Raw genomic sequence first — 21,742 nt, forward strand, 5'->3', positions numbered from 1 at the left:
GCAAATATAGTTCTAAACAAGGTCAGCTTGTCTAGCATAGCCTTGATCTATTGGCAAAAAAAATGTGACACTGAATACCTATGCCTATAGATTTTAACGTAGTATTTATTGCCATATGTATAGGAACGTGATAGACAACTATGAAATGTATAGAGTTTTCCTTTTTGATTGCAAACCAAGATAATCCGGTGATTCAAACGCGACCTAAATCTCCAATTTCGTTCACTCACGACGAGGTGTTTCAGCAGTATCTCGAATTTTTCATAAAATGTGGTAAAAAGGAAAATTTTCTGCTGTAAGATTATTGGAAAAGTCATTTCTCGATACACAATTTTGTTTATGATTATCTTTTTTTTTTTTTTTGTTCTGAAAATTTACCGAATGATAGAATTTGAACCCATAAACTTTCGGTCGTGCCGTTAGGTAGGGTAAGTGTTGCCTCCGGAGTTCACCGGAAGCTGTAGAAATAACCGCATACCCGCCATGCGCGATATAGACGCATCTCTTTTCTACGTGGGACGTGCACCTCACGGTTGTTGCGGAACACCGTCGGTGCGTCTTCCTGATCGTGAATCAAAATGGTGAGTCATAAAACTGTGCAATATTATGAAAAATAGTAAATCGAAAATATATCCGAACGCAATAAACATGTATGAACTTTGTTGCTGCTAGGATGCAGAAAGTATTATCGGATGCAAGCCAGCACCGAGCACACGAACATGCGACAATGGCGGCATCGAACGTTTGCAAACGTCTACCCTTGCCGAATTCATATTGCCATATTGTTGATCGTTTCAGTATCTCTGACTATGCTAATTTCAATTGAATATTCCATAGAATTTTCAACTTTTTGTTTTGTGCCAGCAAAACATGAATGCCCGAAGTAATAAAGATCCGATTTGGTTAGGTGAAGCTGATGTATGCTGCTCCCAAACGCTTCTCCAAGTTTTATTGGATTTTATTTACTTCCACATTGCGCCAATTTCTAAATTATCGTTTCGTTAATATTCTTTTGCAGGGGTTCGTTAAGGTGGTCAAGAACAAGCAATACTTCAAGCGGTATCAAGTTAAGTTCAAGAGGCGTCGCGAGGGTAAGACCGATTACTATGCTCGCAAACGGCTTACCGTTCAGGACAAGAACAAATACAACACTCCCAAGTATAGGCTGATTGTCCGTCTTTCAAACAAAGACATCACTTGTCAAGTAAGCATTGCATCAGTTTAATGCTGTTTACTTATTGCTTCAAATTTTACATTTAAACCAAGCAGAATTAAACTTTGCTTCTATTTCTATTCACATGATGAACCACTCAGCTCGCTATGATACAGAACTGAAGAAAACACAATTGTTCCCTAATTATCAATGGTCTGACTTAGCCCTGAGATTGCTAATGAATTTCACACAAATAAAGGATCATATTAACGCTTATCTTTCATACATTCCAGGTAGCTTACTCCCGCATCGAAGGAGACAAGATTGTCTGTGCGGCTTACAGTCATGAGCTTCCCAAGTACGGAGTAAAGGTTGGTTTGACCAACTATGCGTCTGCGTACTGCACAGGACTTCTTCTGGCTAGGAGGGTAAGCAATGTTAACCATAGCCAATCACTTCCAAACTCTTAATTACTTCGATGTGTGATATATTCACCAAATGATGATCCACTCAGCTCGCTTTGATACATAACTGAAGAAAAATCAATTGTTCCCTAAAACTATATTATCTGAATGGTGTATTGTAAATCACACAATGCTGTTCGTAGTCTTACAAAATGTATTGAATAATCTATCCCTGTTGTCACAGCTTCTGAAAAAGTTGGGCCTGGATACTCTGTACGCTGGTACAACTGACGTCAATGGTGACGAATACAACGTCGAAGAATTAGACGATGGTCCAGGTGCTTTTCGGTGCTACTTGGATACAGGGCTCATGCGCACGACAACTGGCGCTCGAGTTTTCGGAGCCATGAAGGGAGCTGTAGATGGAGGCTTGAATATCCCCCACAGGTATAAACCATGTATTGTACGAGGGAATTTTGAAACCTGTAAACTTGATAGTAATGCTGTTTTACTATAAATAAGAGTTCGCGGGAAAGAAACAATCTATGTAATATTGAAATCCAGTTGGCGTATTTTGTCATTACATAATGTTATATACAGTGCAACCAGTTTTGAAATTATTTTCTAGTGATGATTCTTCGACACATGCGCGTCATCTGAACCACCACGAAGCGTAAGCCTTTTAACGTGTTTTACGTTGATTGGACGAAACTTTGTACCGGTATCAAAAGATTATAAAGTGTCTCTGATTCTCTAGAAATTTATAGCTGAATTTTCCTTGCGTTTGGAATGTGTGTTGATACGGTATTTCATGCTGTTTATAGCACAAAACGGTTCCCTGGTTACGATAATGAAGCCAAATCCTTCAATGCTGATGTCCACCGGCAGCATATATTCGCGCAGCACGTAGCAAACTACATGCGCACGCTAGAGGGCGAGGACGAGGAAGCATTTAATCGCCAATTTTCCCAGTACATCAAAAACGGCATTACTGCCGACAGCGTAAGTTGTCAATTTGATCAAGACCAAATGTTTGGTTTTTCACGCCGTCTTACCTTACGGAGCGACGTCCAACTTGAATTACCGCTTGAAGCTTATTAAATTTCTGTGGTGTCGCAGTTGGACAACAGCAAATCGCTGGTTAATTCCTTTGAATGCGTTCAGTTTGAACCATTTGTTAAATAACCTTTGTAACACGATCACTATCGTCGGCAATACGTGCCATTTTTATATACGATCGCGTTTAATAATTTCGTTTTCTTCCAATAGATCGAAACCATCTACAAAAAGGCCCATGAAGCTATCAGAGCCAATCCTGTGCACACGGTAGTGAAGAAGGACAAACAACCAGTTAAGAAACGCTGGAACCGCCTGCGTCTCACGCGTTCGGAACGGAAGAATCGTATCGCCCAGAAGAAGGCTTCTTTCCTTAAGAAATTGGAAGAAACTGAGGCTTAACTTCGTTCTGTTACTCGGCACCGACTTGCTGTTCCTTTCAATCTTTATCGATGCAGACTTCTGTAAACTCAAGTTCTCAGAATGTATTTTATATCTGCCACTGGCGGTAATTCGGCAATGTAATAAACGGATTGGATTCAACCTCGATCTTTCTTTTACTGTAATTGTATGTATAAATTAAGTGGTATTATATTTAGGTAAATATTTTTTATTGTAATATTATACCTTTCGATTGATAATTGTTTTTAGTCAACGTGTGTAGCCACTGGTAGACGCCGCTGATGACATTAAAAATAATCAAATTGAACTTTGCATCATATTTATTCTCAATTATATATACGTATTTAAAGATTAGATTATACTTACTCTGAATCCTTAGAACAAAAAACCATCCGGTAGCTTGCGCAAATCTTGTTTTGTCATGTGGCTGTCAGTGTAAGTTTAATTCCGAACCTTTGAGTTGTTGACAATGTCGACATACAATAGAAAAGGTTTAGCACACAGTCGAAAAGTTATCACCAGTTCTATAGGTTCCACAAGACCAGGTTACAGTGTCGATGCGCTTCTTCAGTCTTCGGTCAATGAAACTGTATGTCGATAAATCTGGCAAAAATTCATGCGACGTCATAACATAGTAATTATAAGTATGTTAAATAAAATATGTCTAGAGGCGATGGGTGAACGAAAATGGAAACATTGGCCATGCATCTTCGATGTTGATGATTCGCGAAAATCCTCGGTATAATAGTCTCCGAACGAAAGACGAATATTTAAAAAATTGGTACGACATTAGGGACGTCAAACATATTCCCACGGTTTTTGGTAAACGAATTTTACTTACATATATTTGTTGACATTAGGATGTTATTTCTATAGTACAAATGAAACAATCCTCTAGTCGGTATTTCTAAGCCATCAGCCGCTATTGATAGACTTCTGAGAAAAAGAAAATCTGATCACAACAACGCGGTGAAGAGTATGGGTGAAGAATTGGCAAAAAGCTACGCCGCTTGCGGTGAGGAATTGAAAGATCTCAGCATTAGCATAAAAATTGAGATCAACGGAATCCACGAGAAAATTAACGAAACAAGAGATAAACTGCGACAAATAAATGTACTTCTTGACATATTTTTTCATTAGCGGTAATTTTTTAATTTGAAATTCAAATATCTGTATCTAATTAGCTTTCAGATTTGCGCTCAGAGGATTTCGATTTAGCCTGGGAGAAAGTTAGTACGCTTATAAGCGACGAAAAGCAACTCGTCAGTAACTTTTATGATAACCTCCTCAATATTGAAAAGAAACGGCTGGAATATGTTAAGCCAATACTGCAGAAGTATTATAAAATTTTTCACAAGATATCCCACTTGATGCCATACGAAATACAAGTCTATTTGGAAAATGAAATACTGGTATAAATTATTACGAATACGATGTCCTGAACGATTATCTTACCCTTAATATTGCGTTACGTTGTAATATCAAAGAATTTTTTATTTTAGAATTACAACCAAGCCATTTTGGGAAATCACAGAATATACGCGGATTTACGATTACAAATGTGCTTGCTGACGGATACTAAGAGACTTGGATTCAAATACTTGCTGGAAGAAATGAAATTGGATAACCGTGAAACAATTGGAAAAAACTATAGTTAAAAAAGCCCTGCAAGTTTTGCCCTAAACATTTCACTAACGTGCATGGAATTCCGCGTTGTATTTTTTAGTACGTCTGGTCCTGTATTTTTTTTCTTTAACTCACATCGCAGTACCGATGAACTTGAAAAATTATTTTATTCTTTCAAATACGCAAGTTCGGCCGATGACTTGAAACTACAACAATTTCAATAGTATCTTCCAAATGGGTGATAATGAAATCGGAGTAATTTTTAGGCGAGACTTTGGAAGCTAGATGAAAAAAATTACAAGGTGTTATCACAATTAACTAAAAACTACAATTGTTGTATAATAATGTACAGGTGGTTTTTTTGTAAACTATAAGTATACTAAAACAGTAATTTTCTCGCTGTCTTTTCAATATCGGAAACAGGCGAAAGTTGTTTCGTTTTATAGATCCTTAACTTCATCTCTTCGTTCAATGGCGAAATGGTTGAAAATTCTTATTTATCAAGTTCTTAACGAAAAAGAGATAACCGGTTTCGGGAACCAGGTAAGCGTCCCTGACTGTCTAGTAGGCCAGCTTGAATATCGGAGATAGATGGGACATTGCTTACTTCGCCACGTGCCACAACACTAGGTGGTGACCTCAGTAATCGACGTGCGACTCTGTTTATGTCTTCTTTATTAATTTCTTCTAAAAAAACAGAAAGGCCAAGTTTTATTAAAAGTTGTAGCGATTTTTCGCAAAGAATACGAGAAGGAAAAACCACTTACCAATTGCTTGAATGAAATACTCTGGTCGTTTTCTAGATCCTGTAGCTAAGACTTGTCGACCGATGTCTTCAAAAACAACGGGACGCTGCTCCAAGTTCATTAGCAGCATAGACTGAAGCTGTTTTTTGGCTCTCTGTGAAAAGAAAAATCTCTCAATAAACCTTGTCCAGTTTCTGACGAAAATTATATCAGTTACAAGAATTGTCGTACAGCTAGTTCACTTTCGCTAATTGGACCAGCCATGGCCACAAATTCGTGCACTACCACTTCGACCATTTCCCTGACATGCGTCGGTGTTGAAGATGCGTGTATGCAAAATAATCCTGTATCGGAATAAGCATGATTGTATGCCGTTGCACTGTAGAGCCAATGGTACCTGGAACAAGCGAAATAATGTCAAAAATATAATCAATCAATTCCAAATCGAGTGTTTGTCAAATTTATTTTTAGTTGAAGTAGGAAACAAAAACCTGTTGAGAACGTTGGTGTACAATCTGGTGTACATTCCTTTTCCGGGACCACCAGCACTGAAACTTCCACCGCCACCCATCATCATATTCAAAACACACATTGCTATGAAATCCGGATCTTGATGAGAGCAGCCTTCTAGAGCAACAACAATATGAGATAATTCCGGTAATCCACTGGGACCTGCATAGACGGGAACATTGCATTCTTCCTGTTTTAAGATGAAAAGAAAATATTAGCAAAACATCTGTTCACATTATGTGCTGATAATTCCAGACATTACCAGAATAAATCCTCCCGTGTATTGGGCAATGGATTTATCCACAAAGTTTGAACCCCTCTCAGGCAAAACTAAATCGGTATTTTGCTTCCAAATGGGCTTCTCCGTGACAAAGAATCTGTAAGTTTAACATTTATTATCCTTGATTAAGAGTGAAAAAAAAATCGGAATTTCTCGTCTCAGGTTTTGATCAATGAAACTAGATAGTTACTCTTGAACCGCATCGACTAGAGCTTTGTGTTCAATACCAACACCGGCAACCACCATTCTACTTGGTGTATAATGATTCTTCAAATATGTGAATAGAATATTTCGGTCAATTTTACTTATGTTTCCCTCTGGACAGATCTTTGGTAATCCAAGAGTATTGTCTCTATACGCCGCCTGGCAACAAACGTGATTTATTAAAACAACAATATGGTAATAATTTATCGAACGCAGGGCTGGCAATGTCTTTCAGACTTGAAAGTTCTGTAAAAAATAGTTTCATGACCTCAAGAAATGTGTTGAATGCAATGATACACGATGAATGTTACAATTTTTTTGTTTTTTGGCTCAGATTTTATCACTAGAATTACTTTAAGGTATGAAATCACACCGCCGCATTACTAAAATGACCTAATACCAGCCCTGAAAAGCAGTTCAAAGCACTTACAGCATGGATCAAATCCATCAGGAGTGGTTCTTGCTCCGGCCTATTAGAGAGTGATTCCAATTCAAACTCGATCGTCTGTCTGGCTAAGCCTAACTGCAATAACAAGTGGGATTTGTATTTTATCTTCTATTTACAATGCGTTTGCAAAACAATACCTCGTGTAGGAATCAATTTAGGTTAAAAAGCTGCTAATTACCTCTTCCTCTGTGATTTGTGGCCTGAGAACAATTTCCCCAAGAATCTGTGTGACTGTTCGAAGACCGTTTCGTTCAGCCGAAGCTGCATACACAAAGGTGTCTCTCGACGCTTGGCAGTCGCAAATACCTCCGTGTTTCTCTAATTTCAGCATTATCTTGTCCTTGCTTTCAAATGTTCTGGTCGACTGGAAAATGTAGATTATTAATTAAACCATGCTCTGTAAAATAGGGAGTTTTTCACATGTAACTCGATTCTTCAGCTTACATTGAATGCTAGTTTTTCCAAAAAATGAGAAATCCCACTGGGGTAGGCAACCTCATATCTTGGCCCTGAGTCGATGAGGACTGAAAACCAGATTGCGTTGTTATATAGGACAAACATTGTGTCAGGAAAAACACTTCATCTTAGACAATATACCTCCAACTGTACAAAATTGACCAAAACGATTTTCTGATGCAACTTTCAGGCCATTTGGCAGCACGGTGATCTGCGTCATTTGATGCTCCTCTTTAGCTGTCGAGTATATAGGTGTGGGAAGATCAGGTACTGGGTCGGTCAGGGGTGGAAATGGGGTGACAACGGCAGTAGACGGAACGTTGACCGTTGATTTCAAATCCGAGAAGGACTTGCATCTTTGCCAGAAGTTCAGATTTTTCACGTGGACAGAACTGCAACAACTTGAGATTGCTTAATTCTCAAAATAAAATTCAGATTCTTTACGTGAGGTAATCTCACTGTTTGTAAATATAGTTGTGTGTACAATATATTTTCAATTATGAATTTCGAGGTTATTACTGTCACACAACTACCGCTTGTAAAGTTTTTGATAAATTACCTATTTTTAATGACTGTCGTCATTTGGGTTTGTGGTATTCTTGTCATCATTTTCTTTGCTATATATGTGATACAAATTCTTCAATATTTATTCATTTCGTCTCAGCCGTTTCAGGTACTAGTAAATCCTGTTCAATTTGGGACTGCGGAACGAAATTTCATTCATACGATTCGTCAGCTGTCGTCAGCTACTAACCAACAATTGCGCCGCGACATGGTTATTTCAAACACTAAAAACCACGGACAGCAAGAGAACCACACCGCTCTGTAGAAAATTGGCTTCGTTGCCAGACCTGGTACGTAAGACCGTGATCAAGATCACTTGCCGCGAAAATGGCAGCGTATGTAAACGTTAGTCAGTTTGGTTGTCTGGTGAATGTAAAATAATAATAAACAGTACACAGGTAAGTCTCGAGTTTATACAATTCACGCAAACTTTATCATATCAATTTCGGCCACGCTTTACCTATTGAGTAAATACTCCACCCACTAAAATTATACGATTATTTTTTTTCCACTTGCTATGGCAACACGATTCTTTGGAGTCTTGTTTCCCGTTATGATTGTCAAACCAAAGCGTAAATGTTTTTTGAGCCTGAATCCAAAACTGACCCAGAAATATGGAAATTGGTTTGACTGACTAGACGCATTGCGCAGTGGTTGTATTGCATCTTGTTTTGTTAATGTAACCTAACCTCTTGCATAGGTTTTCAAATTGCTTCAAAGCTCTTGGCGAAATTTTTTACTCACTAGAGGATAAATATCTGCAAAAATGGCGCCAGTTCCTTTGGAAGGGCACCAGACTCCGGTAGCCAATAATATACCTCAGGAAGGAAATCGCGGTGGATCGATTTCGCTTGGAATGCTCATCGACTTCATTATCCAAAGAACATACCATGAGCTAACCGTCCTTGCTGAATTGTATGTACCAACAAGAGAATAATACTTATACATTGTTGTTTAATAGAATTAATCGTATAATATAATAAACATTTATATCGTAGCTACTTAAAAACAAAATAACAAACACGAACACAAATTATAGGCTGACATTTCTCATTCGGTTGGGAAAGATCTTGAAACGCTAATAAATTATTTATTTATTTGTTTATTTCTTTTTCAACGAGCCATGCCCTGACAAAAACATAAAAAATTATTAATAAAATAAACAGATGAGCGTGTTTAGCAAATATAATAACCATAACGCGAATTTGATAAAAAAGCGAAACAAAATTAGATGTTTGTGTTACTCAATGCAACTTATACTAACAAAAAATAAAATCTGTCAAAATTCAAATTTAGCTTCAATTAAGCTAGAAAACATTAAACATTCTACGTCCCATCAGATAAATGAATTTCATATCAGATGAGTAATTAGCAATACAGAGGAACTTTTATACCCGGTTTCGACTTTTCTCAGCTTCACAATGATTTGCAATTTCAGACTGCCGCGCAAAACTGACATGGAAAGGAAAATTGAGATCTATAACTTTTCGGCGAGAACTCGTCAGTTATTTGTTCGTTTGTTAGCTCTGGTAAAATGGGCAAACAGCGCTTCGAAAGTAGATAAGTCGGCGGTAAGTGAAAACATTAATTTGATTCATTATTCCATAATCTAATTATATTTTAAATTCCGTCATACGGTAGTTATAAATTCATTGAAACATGTATATTGCTATTTGATTAAACATTTCAAGTAAAGACTAAAAATCAATACGTAAAAATTAAAAATACGGAAATTGTTATAGACACGGTTCCATAAATACATTACTTATGTTCATAAATATTAATATTGTTTAATAAGAATCAGGCAAATAATACATGATCAGTATTCATTTATTACTCATTCATTTGTTCTCAGCATATAATGGCCTTTCTAGACAAACAATCTCTCCTCTTTGTCGACACTGCCGATATGCTGGCTAGAATGGCACGTGAAACTCTGGTCCATGCCAGACTACCAAATTTTCACATACCGGCAGCCGTTGAAGTTCTGACCACAGGAACATACAGTCGGTTACCTGCTTGCATCAGAGTATGTATTGATGAAAAAAAATGTACACATTTGTTAGTGATCATGGATATCTAATAAACATGTAAAACTGATACTAAATCGTACTTAGGAAAGAATAGTACCTCCTGACCCAATTACACCATCCGAAAAAAGGAGTACATTACAGCGCTTGAACCAAGTGATTCAGCATCGATTAGTAACTGGAAATTTATTGCCGCAAATGCGTAACTTGAAGGTAACTAAATCACAAACTAATAGCATTGATGTTAATTTCAATCGCTGAATGTTATTATCATTACAGATCGAGGCAGGCCGAGTAACATTTTTAGTCGAACAAGAATTTTCGGTTTCATTAACCGTGATGGGAGATGGAGCAACAGTACCGTGGCGGCTATTAGAATTGGAAATATTAGTTTCTGACAGGGAAACTGGTGATGGAAAAGCCTTGGTTCATCCGCTTCAAACCCGCTACGTTCATCAGGTACAAACTACGGGTTACAAAAATATGCATGATTTTGTAAAACTGAACCTTGTTCCAAAAATATCCTCGATAAAACCAAAGAATGACTATTTCCAGGTCGTACAATCGAGATTAGCTGAAGCCACAATGCCTTTATCAGAAGTTTATCACATTCTCCACCACTTTTGCCAATCTCTGCAACTCGAAGTACTGTATTCGCAAACGCTGCGACTAATTCGTGACAGACTGGACGACCATATTCACGTCGACGAATACACCGCGGGCAAATGCTTGTCTATATCTTATTGGAGGTGGGAGACCAAATTTGAGCAAAATTTTTCTCACGATATATACCCGAAACTTGTGCTTAATATTGTTTTACATTAAATTTAAATCACAGGGAGCTAACCAGCAAAGACCCGAGGTCAGAATTAGGCTATCGTCTCACGGTTCAGGTCGATCAACACGACCCTGCTAGACCTTTAGCAGTAGTGCATGTTCCTTCTCTGGGAAGCAAAGTGAGTATTTTGAACACAATGTAAACTGTGAACTAGTTCTTTATAAATGTAAATTTATTTTTTTCAATTTTTCACAGGAAAGTGAAATAGCAGACCGAGCTATAAGATCTGACTTGTTATCGATGGAATGTCTCCTAGTGCACACGATTTACGTTCGAACGCGTAGCAGGCTTTCTGAATTGAAGCAAGAGTTGCAGTCCATGCTAAAGGATGTTGAATGTGAGTGTTACTTTCTCAATTATTTTTGAATAGTTTACAAAGTGTGTTTACTTTGAAATTAAAAATTGTCTAGGCACACTCGCTGGGTCTCCGGCCATCCTATCGGTGCCGATTCTACAACCGTGTTTACGTGCTGAATTGCTATTGGTAACAGTTGACACTCACACTGGAATGCTTCAGTGTCACGTACCGCAATACGAAGCTCCGCTCGTTCCGGAACTCACAGCTGCATTGAACGGTGATCATTCTAGGCTCCCGACACTGATATCAGAGCTCAGGTACGAAATGAAAATGGCCAAGTGTTTCACCAGTCAGCCATTTCACATTTACTAATGTGATTTGTGAAACAGGTACTGGATTACGCAAAGACGTTGTGAAAAAACTTTGCAACATCTGCCCGCAACGCCCCATGAGCGATTGCCTCTGCTTCATCACCCTGATCATCCCATGTCTAAAATCAGCAGACATAGAATGTTCATTCAACTGCACAGACATCCTAATGTAATATTGGTAAGTGAGGATTGGGATCAAATGCACCCGTAATTTGATGATCTGATTATATTGATCCGTTGTTCGCATACGATTGTTCCAGATAGTAGCATTCAAAGAAAAGGATACGACGCAGTGTGAAATTGACTGTTCGTTTTATCTTGCGGTTGTGAAACACAGTTCGATAGAAGACGATCCACACGATGATAGTATAGAAACAGAAATACCAAAAATGTATCTAAAGCTTTTGACTCTCATTGAATTTGACACATTTGTCATAACTCACGGGCCATTCACAAGCGTCGACAGTGGTAAGAGAAATGTGGGAGAAATGAATTTTAAAAATATTAGTGTAACTGCAAGGTGTTATTGGTGAACGAATATTCGAAGTAAATCTACTAACAATTAACGAAATTTATCTTACATGCTGTAATTGATGATAAGACGCTCATACACGCTATATTTACTAAAAATTAACATCTGGCACCACCAACTGTGTGGTACTGGTGTTCGGTTTTCAATTATTTTACGGGGGATTAACAGATGGATTTTTTAGGGAATAATGATCAAGATGGGGGGTGCATTACAGAAGTGGAGAAAGGAGGTGGCAAGCGTAAGGGTGGTGGACCTGGTGGCCGGACAGACGCAAGCGGAACCAATCAAGCGAGACGGCCTAAACATCCGGCATACTTCATTCCCGAATTGGCACATGTTGTGGCTCTGTGCGATGAAAGGATTCCCTTTGTTACCCTTGCTCAAGAGGTTTGCCCCGTCTGTTTACTTGATTAGAGGGGTTCCAATCTAAGTGCAGTAGAAAATCTTTGATGTGCTTAGAAAAGACAGGAAATAATTGAAAAAATATGATTTGAAAGCTGACAGATTTCCACTTTATAACAAAAACTCTTCTGTCTGTTTAAACAATGCATGACTTGCGAAACTGTGACTCCCTTTACAGGCAACTGACATGTGTGAAACACAAAAACCAAAACTTTTTCGATTCGTCGATGTGCTGTTTAAGCTTCTGTGAAACGAATTTTTTATTCGATTTTTCGTTGTCAATGAATTGATGAAACCAATATGGGGAGCCCCAAAAAACGTAAACCAGCACAAAAAAATCCCTAACTAAACTACATTTCTGTTTATTAAAAATCCCTTTCACAGAAGTTTAACGGGTACATTGAAAATTCAATTTTTGTCTCGTGGACAAGGTTACGCAATTTGTGCTCCAGTCAAACGAATACAGAGAAGTCAATTTTTGTGGCATACGAATTTGTTTCTTGTTCAAGTTCTCTTCTTTCAAATATTTACCGTTCCTTCTTCTTGACGCAATGAAGATTTTCTACCATGTTCAGGTTCGCAGCCTCCAAGCTACAGTTTGAGCACTCCGGTAAGCAACTAATTGATTTCGTTATTATCACAGTTCACTAAACGAGACATAGCTCATCAAGGTCTTCAAGTGGAGGCAAATGCGACTGCATTGGTTCTCAAACTTGTACAATTGCCTGCTCCCTTGCCAAGTATAGCATCAAGCGTTGCATGGCAAGCACTGCTCAAGAGACTGTTGAGCGTTTCGATAAGGGTACAGGGTAAAGGAATGGCAAAAACATGGATGGCAGAATTTGTTTTCTACAGTAGTCCACTGAGCAGCAGTCACCCCAAAGAACAAGGTATTGTACAGCTGGTAGTCAGCTATTTGTATGAATTTTTTGCAAATTTAAGCTTTCCTGAGACAGTTTCAGACTACCATCGTGTCCAAAACGTTACACAACTTACTTATATTACCTTTCAGGGCTTCGTCGACCCGTCTACTTTCAGTACGAAATGGGAACCGCAGATGCCGTGTCTCGTACTGTCGATTCCTTGCTTAATGACTGGGCACAGATTGTCCACCTCTATTCCATTGTTCACGATCTGGCTGAATATTTCAAAATTGGTAATTTACAACTTTGAAAATGATTTATTTGGTTCATGGTTAATCGTGACTCGAGAAGAAACATAGCGTAGACTGTGCATTCTTAAATTTTTTTTCTCCTAAACTGTGTGTCCTATTTCAGAAAAATACAATGTGCGAAATATGGTCAGTATTAAATCGTACAGCTATAGTAAATTGGTCTTAGCTTATGGACCCACCAGAAGAGCTACAGTTACCCTGCAATGGAGTACAAACGATAAAGCGTTCAAATTTGTATTTGGAAAGAGTGAGTTCTAGATTGCATTATCTGATTGTAATTTTCTCTATTCTATCACAAGTAAAGGAATTAATTTCAAATCCATTATTGCAGGTCCAACAAATAACACAACAAACGCGCATTCGCTTATGAAGGAACAGCTTGAAGCGCATTTAAACCGTTACAGAAATTTGGCTCAAATAGTTCACATATTGAGTGAAACTCTTCAACCGTTGTCATCCATAAGTAAGCTACCAACGATTCCTCAACTAGGCGTTCATAATTCCGTAAGTATAATCGACGCATGGTTCGAATTAACGATCTTGTGTATTAAATCGTACTAAATTAAAATCATAAAATTACACTGCTTGTAACTTTTTTAAATTATTTTAGAGACCCCAAGTTCCGGTACAAACATTTACCGTCATACCGCAATGTGTGACATTGGTTAGGTTAGCTTACCAAGGAATGTATTGTCTGGAATTGCGACTCAGAGGTAGTGGTTTGGTCAGTTTGCGAGATGGAGCATACAGCCGATTTGATCGGAGTAATGTCGTCGAGGAGTTCACACCTACTCCAGGTTTGAAGGTACGATTCAATCAATTATGTTTTCCACCTTGTATTGATAAATAAAAATAACCTCGGGATTTTTTCCATTTCCCAATTTTGCAGACTTTCCTGTCCAAATATGTTGACGAGAGCGCCGTATTCCGGAGACGGTCTCAGTCGGAGGACGATAATCCACCATCTCCAGTCACCATGGACAGTGAAGGCGGTAGCGGAGTCGGATTCCTGAGTCATCACAGGGGAGGGCCTCAATCCCCAGCGCAACAGAGGGACGGGCTAAGATTTCACCCCCCATTGACTCCGCCCTCGGGAAGCAATCCTCACACACCTGCCAGTCCTCATACGGCTAATATATCACAAGTAAGTGTTGCATAATTTAATGATTGTAGGTAGTGCTCAAATAATTTAAGCCATTCACTCATTGCCACGAGCATTCTACTCTATACAGACTGGACAGCATCAGAGTTTTGGAAGCAGTCCGGCCACTTCTTTCAATTTGGCTTCACCGCCGTCTCTTCCACCCAACACTCCAAATATGCTGCCGCATCCTTCTCCGGGAGGACTCGTAGCCAACAGTCCATTGAACGCAATGCATGTTCCCAGTCCCGTTGGACTTATGCCAACTTCTTCGCCTGGACCCTGCAGTAATGTTCAAGTCGGGCATTCTCCAGCCAGTTCTTACATGCAAACAGGTAATACGGCCTCGTTTTTAATAAATTAATTAAAGAAGAAAAGAAGAGTGGACGAAACAGTGATTTTTTGAACTGAAAATATGATCACTGCCAAAATATCAATTACAATGGATTTATAATTACAGTTTAGTTAATGTAATAATATTTAACGCACCATTTCAGGGCACATTGATGGAAGTCCGTTTCCCTCTTCACAAAGTATGGCGTCTCCTGCTGCATCAAACTGGCCTGGATCCCCAAGCGTTCCACGTCCCTCCCCCGCGAGACCGGGTCAAAGCCCAGGTCATGCAGCGCTTCACAGCCCTCAGGCATCCGACCACAAATCTGGAAGTCATATGTCCAGGGTTTTACCTCAAAGGTCTTGGGCCGGTGCAGTTCCAACTCTTCTCACAAACGAGGCGCTAGAACTTTTGTGCTGTCCGTCACCCCATCCATCTGGCTTAATTGTGCCTGATCTTTCACCTCTGGAAAGATTTCTCGGCTGTGTTTATATGCGCAGGCAATTACAGCGGTTCATTCAGACTGAAGAGGGGGTAAGTCAACAATATTCTGGAGAAATTTATTTTCAGGCGTTTGAATTAGTAGATTGACAAATGGTCCAATATTGGGGATTATTCAGCAAACTTAACCTTCGTTGTAAAAGTTAACGATACTAATTAACAAATATTTTCTCATTCATGATCGTAGTTCACAGCAATAAACAGCACAGAACCAGGAGTCGTACACTTCAAGGTGGAAACTCTGCAGTGCAGAGTTGGATTAAATCCGCAGCATCTCCAGTCGTTGCATATAAAAGTCCAGCCGTTACCTGATCAAAAGGATCAGTGGACATTAGAAGAGTTACAGGTAATTACGAAATGAAAATGCTGGATATTATGCATTCAGATGTATTATTATCATCCACATATCATTTCAGATTATTGAAAAATTCTTCGACACAAGAGCAGCTGCACCGCCGTATAAGCCCAACACCCTGTGTGGCTTTGGAAAAATGCTCAACGTTCCATTGAACGTCCTGAAGGACTTTGTTCAAATAACGAAACTTGAACTAGTCCCAGGCCTCGTGCAGCAGCAACAACTCAAATGGTCGGTGCAGTGGTGCCTGCGGATCCCACCTTCGGCTGAACGGATCGTTCCAACTGGAATGGCAGGAGTCCTTGTCTGCAGAAACAAAATCTTATTCTTTGTGAGTTCTCTGTTCATCAATTAAACTAGTGTTAAAAATGCGTTGAATCAGGAATGTGTAATATTATTCGGTGTTCTTGTTTTTTTCTCAAAAAGCTCCAGATCACGAGGATAGGCGTGCCTTACCAGGGCGAAACGCCTTCCCTTGTTCTGCCATTGGTATACGATTTGGCCAACAATTTGACACAACTCGCTGAGAAACGGGATCCAGGTCCGGCTTCTGCGACGGCCGCAGCTTCCTTACAACTAAAAAGATTCGCCGAATATGGCGCAAATCCAACGGAATGTTCGCTGTTTCCGGCTGTTAGAGACCTTCTTGCTAATCTCACACTACCATCGGAGACTCCTGTTATGCCTCAGGTATCAAATTGAGTAATTGATGTTGAACATTTGAGCACGAGGACACGTGACCGATTCAAAAGTATTTTCGCGAACCAGGATAATCTTTCATCAACATTTCGTATCGATTTGAAAATTTTTGTAAAATGATCATGTTATTGTCAGAAATTGCGTTTTGGTCAGCTAGAACTTCAATACATATCGTACAAATTTTTCATTCATTAATTTGAGATAACTTTCAACTTTGAGATTATATTTTGCAAATTATTCGATTATCAATTCATGTGATAATTTATCCGTCCTAGCTAACCAAAGCGCAATTCCCAGCATCAGAATGATAATATTCCAAAAAATTTCAAATTGAATCGGTTTTTTTCCAAAAAAAGATTGGATGGATTCTGGTAACGCCATGCTCAAAGCACTTGGAAAAAAGAAGTGAATACGATCATTGAATATGCATTTTACCTTTTGTTTTAGGTCGTGGCGTCGCCTGCCGCAGGTCAAATCACTCCTACTCAGCAAATACAGAGTCCTGCAATGCAGATGCATTCTCCAATGGCGGGAGGTCAAGGTCCTCCTCAAGGACCTTACGGAATTCAAGGCATGCCACCAGTCAGTATGATGGGTGGACCACCGCAATAGGATTTGCTGTATTCCCCTCCCATTTCACAATGTTTATCCAATAATTATCCGGCCTGGTTGAATTGATGTTTTCATATCACTGGTCGATTCATCTTCGTTGTTATTATTGATATATACATCGAACAATCAGAGGTTACAGTGTATAAGACATAAATTTCAAAAATCAGGTCGCAATGTTCATTATTATTTTTATACTCAGTCAATTAATAACGGAATTTTACAAAAGCACTTAAATGAGTAATCTTGAATATTAGAGAGCAAACAGTGTGCGTATTAGCAGCATGTGGACCAAATTTTACTGTTGCTGAAATTTTACTCATGATTTTTGTATGGGGAGAAAAAACAGAGACGAGTGTACAGATAATTAATGAACATATGCAAGCTCATTGTGATTTTGACTCTGATACAAACATCGAAATGATACATAAAAATTCTTTGAAAAGTGGACATTTTTTATTGTGACAATGTTGTTTGTATCAAATATAAGTAGGAAGTGTAATGATTTTGAATTTTATGATTTACAAGACATTTTCAACTGAAAAACTTTTCAATAATATGATAAAGATTTATTTTTTTTTGATAGAAAATAATGTAATGAGAATTCAATTTTTTAAGTTAGCTTAAGTGTTAATTTTTTTTTCACACTGTATCAAAATCATTACACGTATGAAAATATTGTACATACTAAATACAAAATATGTGTAAAATACAGCTGTATAGTTGTTGTTACCCACATGTATACAACTAGTTGCGTAAGGCCTAATGATAATACAAAATTTTTATTTTACGTTGTCTCTGTATGTCGTGTCTGTATACAGTTTTTACAAAAACATTTAATAATCTTAACAAATTAATAAAGATACCTCAATATATAATATCATCACCATAGCATATAATTATATAATTTATGTAATATTAATATCCAATAGCTATGCTTTATAATATCTATAAATCAAGAGTATATTGTTTATCGAACGTCAAATATATACACTTTTAGGTCAGGTATCAGTCTCTGTATACAAATGTGATCGTATTTTGCGACGTTAATTATTAAATTATATAACAAAATGCCGTGGGTTGTAATGGAGAGGAAAAAAAAAATTAAAAAAAAAAGAAAATAAAAAATAAAACAAAAAACGCGACTAAAGATAATAATAATTTCATATTTGAGACGGTTAACCCCAGAACGTTCTAATTTGTCGTTAACTTAATTTATAAATATATACCGTTGTTTTCGTCCGAAAGCACAGACTAAATTCAATGGGGGAACAGGCAATCGCGATGAAATGATACACCGTCACTGGATTGACACAAAGATTTACGAAAAAGTAGTTTTTGAAAGTCAGTAGAGGCTCTGCTATTCGTTAATACAGGGTTAATTTAAAACCTACGAATTGCTTTGTTACACATACAAAACTGAATTTAATATTAAACTATAACATAATATGGGTCAACAGGAATGCGTTGGTACGGAGATAAGATTCGTCTTGTTCTTCGATTGCCTGCTATTGATCTATTCATCGCCTTATTTCAAAACTTCGATTTCCTGACGTACAAATCAAATTTTAGCAATTAGAAAAAATTTCAACATTTTATTCATTATTTTTCATACTTGGTACGAAAATATTGCAGGAAATAACAGATTGTCACGTTCAGATACTCTTTAGTAAGGTAGATATAAAAGCAAGATGAATATCAACGATATACGATGAAAAAAATTTACGCTTATGCTTTCATGAAACATATTTATGGAAATTTTTAGACTGACATAACGATATTTCAATACTGCAAAGGGAATCCTTGTTTACTGCCCCCCGCAAAGATGAAAGAAATAGAAAAAAGAAATGAAACAAAATGAACAACAAGAAATCGCTCTTGGCTTTGTCGGACATCCAAATAAACGCAGATTCGTTGCCCTACCTAGTATAGTTCCTATTGCGAGGATCTTAATAATATGGGAAAAATACTGTCTTAATTACTAAAAATGAAATAAATACAGTAATATTTATAGTGATGATAATAATAGTAGTAAAATAATAATAATAATAATGCATTATATGCATATAATAAATTGTACGTTTATAAAAACAGTATCAACATTTAACATTAACAAATGTATACTAGAGAAACCTATTATACATTGCAAAAAGAAAGAAGAAATGATACACATAGTATATGTATAGCTACGTGCGTACATACATAGGTATGTGTATCTATATAAGAAACAGAAAGAGCAGAAGAAAAGCTTTTTTCAGATCTACAGCGGTGCTTAGAATATTATAATCGTTGTCTTCTTGATATAATTCGTGTATCTGCACGAGGATGGAAAGTAATACATATACTAATAATAACAGCAATAACAATAATAATAATAATAATAATAATAATAGACAGTAATTATTACTATTGTCAAACAATCATAAAATGATGAGAGATATTTATAAAACAAGAGAACGAAACAATACAGAAAAAAATTATAAAAAAAGAGAAGAACAAACGAATGCTAACAACTATGTACGCAATCTACACTCGTAGCTAACCTGAGGTTTGACCCAACATTGTCAGTCGGTAGTGCATATTACAGATGATTGCAGCTACTGGCTCGGCGGGTTTATACTAAGGGCTACGAGATTTTGCATCAAAGCAAGCAAGGCGTCCAAACTCTCTACGGGCTCTGTGTCAGTGTATACTAGAAGGCACTATTTTCGTAAGTCAGAGTGTTTTTTCGTGTTCCATGTGAAATGTTCAGCCTGCCTCGTCAACAGCAGCACCAACAAGTTAACACTGTAACGAAAACGTCTAATGGGTATACATATGCGGCAGCGGTGTGTGGATTGTGCGCTGATAAAGAAAATAGATACCCTATTCGTCTGAATACAAGTCGACCCTCAATTCTTCGACTTTAGTTCAGGAATTTTTGTTGAAAAACGGAATTTAACTCCAATTTTATAAGAAAATTAATGATTTTTCCAATATTATATTATTGTGTTAACGAAGCTTTTCTACTTCATTTTTAATTTGTTGATGAACGAGTTTTCAAGGATTATGATTTGTTAAATTTCATGACAATTGGTCAGTAAAGAAGCTTTTTGAGTCGATAAAAAAAGACTTCCTGAACAAAATTTAAGTCGATAAAGTAACAAAAAAAGTCCCAAATACAAGTCGACCCTGGGAATAATTCGAGTATTCGAATTCTGTGAAGGAATTCATTTACGAAAAACTTCGACCTATATTCCGACCAATATGGTGGTGGTTAGAAACACAGTTTACCAGAAATTACACACAACCATTACTATCGTTGTCATCGTCTAGAGCGCGTAAGAAATAACAGTTACGTAAATGAATCTCGGAATTTGGTAATATTTTCTTTTCTTATCTACTCTCACATCGTTATCCAGGGCTGTATGTTTACAGCAATAAGAAGCAATAAAGGAAGAAAAAAGAATTGGTACACCCAAAAAAGTGACAAGTTTTTTTTCTTCTTTTGCTTTTATCGGGTTTGAATCTAGTCGATAGCAATGAAGAAAAAAAGGAACATAAAAAAAAACTATAATGCAAATTCATAGCAAATTCTGGCAGCACTGAATTCGTCAAGTGAAGGAGAGACAAACTGTGAAAAATTTTTTTTTACGTTTCTCGACTCACAGCCTGCGTCTTAAAAGACTTGTGTATTATTCAAATATTCAGTCTTATACAGATTGGCACGGTCATAAATATACTGTCGTAAAATTTTTATATCCCTACTAGGGTTTTCGTTTTTCGGTTAGTGTTTTTGTTTTCTTTGTAGAAAATGCTTCTATTGCTGTTATCGTAAAATAGCAAAAGCCAATTAATGGAGTTTATGTTATTTCCATGATAAAAATTAATTCGGAATATGTTACGTTGTGTCTAAATGTACAACAGAAAATGTAATAATCAAAAATATATGCGCATATGCATGATGCTGTGGTGTATGCATTGGATGAATAATATATGTAATGCATAGGTATGTGAGGTTTAAAAATGTGTCATGCGTAAGAGTGGGTACAAGGTGAATATGTATACACTATATGATAATAATATTAAATGCTCCTGGTAATAAAGGGACCGTGTTAACTGCGGGCTGGCCAGTGAAGAGAGGTCAACTACCAGTTGACACCTTCGCATCATTCTTACTTGAAACCAAACTCTAGAGACTATATTCCCATTATCTCCCACTCTGCTTTCGGATGGATCACTCTCCAATCCCACATTTCACCAGGCCAACTGCCTTGGCGTTACGTCTACACAAGCTAAAACATTACTGTTATTTTATTAACAATATCAATCGAATATTACAAAATACAATTAGAGCAAACAAAGATAGAAAAAAAATCGTTACAAGTTTTACTCTGCAATATATTAATATAACTCTCAACGTTCGCTAAGTAATTGTATTGATTGAATTTCTGTCTCGAAAACTTCGATCCGTAAATTCACTATTTATTTTGTATATTATATGAATTTCTAGAATCTTTGTTACAAGCTCTGCGGAAAGAGAAACGAAACTTTATGTGATTCTTTTGCATTTATGGCAAAATAATTGTTGTGCTTTTAGAATCTAGTATTTGAAGAGAAAGATTTCGAG

At 37.3% G+C, this 21,742-nt stretch overlaps 4 protein-coding genes across 10 annotated transcripts in view; 2 read left to right on the top strand and 2 right to left on the bottom strand.

The window, feature by feature from the left end:
- Window positions 1-456: 456 nt before the first annotated feature.
- LOC124302580 (60S ribosomal protein L5) lies at window positions 457-3,156 on the top strand. Its single transcript, XM_046758877.1, has 6 exons — window positions 457-581; window positions 1,019-1,204; window positions 1,447-1,581; window positions 1,802-2,004; window positions 2,382-2,559; window positions 2,827-3,156. The coding sequence occupies exons 1-6, from the start codon at window positions 579-581 to the stop codon at window positions 3,013-3,015; spliced, it is 894 nt and encodes a 297-aa protein (XP_046614833.1). The 5' UTR covers window positions 457-578; the 3' UTR covers window positions 3,016-3,156.
- Window positions 3,157-3,831: 675 nt separating this feature from the next.
- On the bottom strand, window positions 3,832-8,017 carry LOC124302578 (mitochondrial-processing peptidase subunit alpha). Of its 2 annotated transcripts, none has more exons than XM_046758874.1 (11): window positions 7,845-8,017; window positions 7,427-7,677; window positions 7,274-7,353; window positions 7,008-7,193; window positions 6,812-6,904; window positions 6,368-6,540; window positions 6,160-6,274; window positions 5,879-6,087; window positions 5,619-5,784; window positions 5,409-5,541; window positions 3,832-5,328 (listed from the first exon to the last, which is right to left on the bottom strand). In XM_046758874.1, the coding sequence occupies exons 1-11, from the start codon at window positions 7,892-7,894 to the stop codon at window positions 5,150-5,152; spliced, it is 1,635 nt and encodes a 544-aa protein (XP_046614830.1). In that variant the 5' UTR covers window positions 7,895-8,017; the 3' UTR covers window positions 3,832-5,149. The 2 variants fall into 2 exon arrangements, with proteins under 2 accessions (XP_046614830.1, XP_046614829.1); XM_046758873.1 differs by having other exon boundaries at window positions 7,427-7,686.
- A 106-nt stretch (window positions 8,018-8,123) lies between these two features.
- On the top strand, window positions 8,124-18,451 carry LOC124302575 (mediator of RNA polymerase II transcription subunit 14). Of its 3 annotated transcripts, none has more exons than XM_046758867.1 (25): window positions 8,124-8,247; window positions 8,550-8,764; window positions 9,288-9,420; window positions 9,705-9,878; window positions 9,967-10,092; window positions 10,159-10,338; window positions 10,435-10,628; window positions 10,718-10,835; window positions 10,913-11,054; window positions 11,128-11,332; window positions 11,405-11,564; window positions 11,647-11,854; window positions 12,100-12,305; window positions 12,964-13,210; window positions 13,333-13,476; window positions 13,598-13,741; window positions 13,826-13,998; window positions 14,105-14,299; window positions 14,384-14,638; window positions 14,727-14,970; window positions 15,133-15,503; window positions 15,658-15,816; window positions 15,887-16,156; window positions 16,252-16,515; window positions 16,972-18,451. In XM_046758867.1, the coding sequence occupies exons 2-25, from the start codon at window positions 8,616-8,618 to the stop codon at window positions 17,134-17,136; spliced, it is 4,626 nt and encodes a 1,541-aa protein (XP_046614823.1). In that variant the 5' UTR covers window positions 8,124-8,247; window positions 8,550-8,615; the 3' UTR covers window positions 17,137-18,451. The 3 variants fall into 3 exon arrangements, with proteins under 3 accessions (XP_046614823.1, XP_046614826.1, XP_046614824.1); XM_046758870.1 differs by having other exon boundaries at window positions 12,133-12,305; XM_046758868.1 differs by having other exon boundaries at window positions 8,597-8,764.
- LOC124302581 (tetraspanin-1) overlaps window positions 17,782-21,742 on the bottom strand; it is a 28,616-nt gene continuing 24,655 nt past the window's right edge. For all 4 annotated transcript variants that reach the window (XM_046758882.1, XM_046758879.1, XM_046758880.1 and 1 more), the window contains one exon: window positions 17,782-19,920. In XM_046758882.1, coding sequence (XP_046614838.1) covers window positions 19,895-19,920 — 26 coding nt within the window. In that variant the 3' untranslated portion in view covers window positions 17,782-19,894. The remainder of the gene's footprint in view (window positions 19,921-21,742) is intronic.

This window comes from Neodiprion virginianus, chromosome 4, assembly GCF_021901495.1.
Source record: "Neodiprion virginianus isolate iyNeoVirg1 chromosome 4, iyNeoVirg1.1, whole genome shotgun sequence".
NCBI classification, from domain to species: domain Eukaryota; kingdom Metazoa; phylum Arthropoda; class Insecta; order Hymenoptera; family Diprionidae; genus Neodiprion; species Neodiprion virginianus.

Coding starts and splice junctions, on each gene's coding strand:
- LOC124302580 (XM_046758877.1), top strand. Junction 1,205..1,446: donor ACAAAGACATCACTTGTCAA/GTAAGCATTGCA, acceptor CATACATTCCAG/GTAGCTTACTCCCGCATCGA. Junction 2,560..2,826: donor ACGGCATTACTGCCGACAGC/GTAAGTTGTCAA, acceptor TTCTTCCAATAG/ATCGAAACCATCTACAAAAA.
- LOC124302578 (XM_046758873.1), bottom strand. CDS start 7,894: ATGATGACAAGAATACCACAAACCCAAATGACGACAGTCATTAAAAAT. Junction 6,905..7,007: donor CACAAATCACAGAGGAAGAG/GTAATTAGCAGC, acceptor TTGTTATTGCAG/TTAGGCTTAGCCAGACAGAC. Junction 6,541..6,811: donor TGATGGATTTGATCCATGCT/GTAAGTGCTTTG, acceptor GTTTGTTGCCAG/GCGGCGTATAGAGACAATAC.
- LOC124302575 (XM_046758867.1), top strand. CDS start 8,616: ATGGCGCCAGTTCCTTTGGAAGGGCACCAGACTCCGGTAGCCAATAAT. Junction 9,879..9,966: donor GGTTACCTGCTTGCATCAGA/GTATGTATTGAT, acceptor AATCGTACTTAG/GAAAGAATAGTACCTCCTGA. Junction 13,477..13,597: donor GGCTGAATATTTCAAAATTG/GTAATTTACAAC, acceptor GTCCTATTTCAG/AAAAATACAATGTGCGAAAT.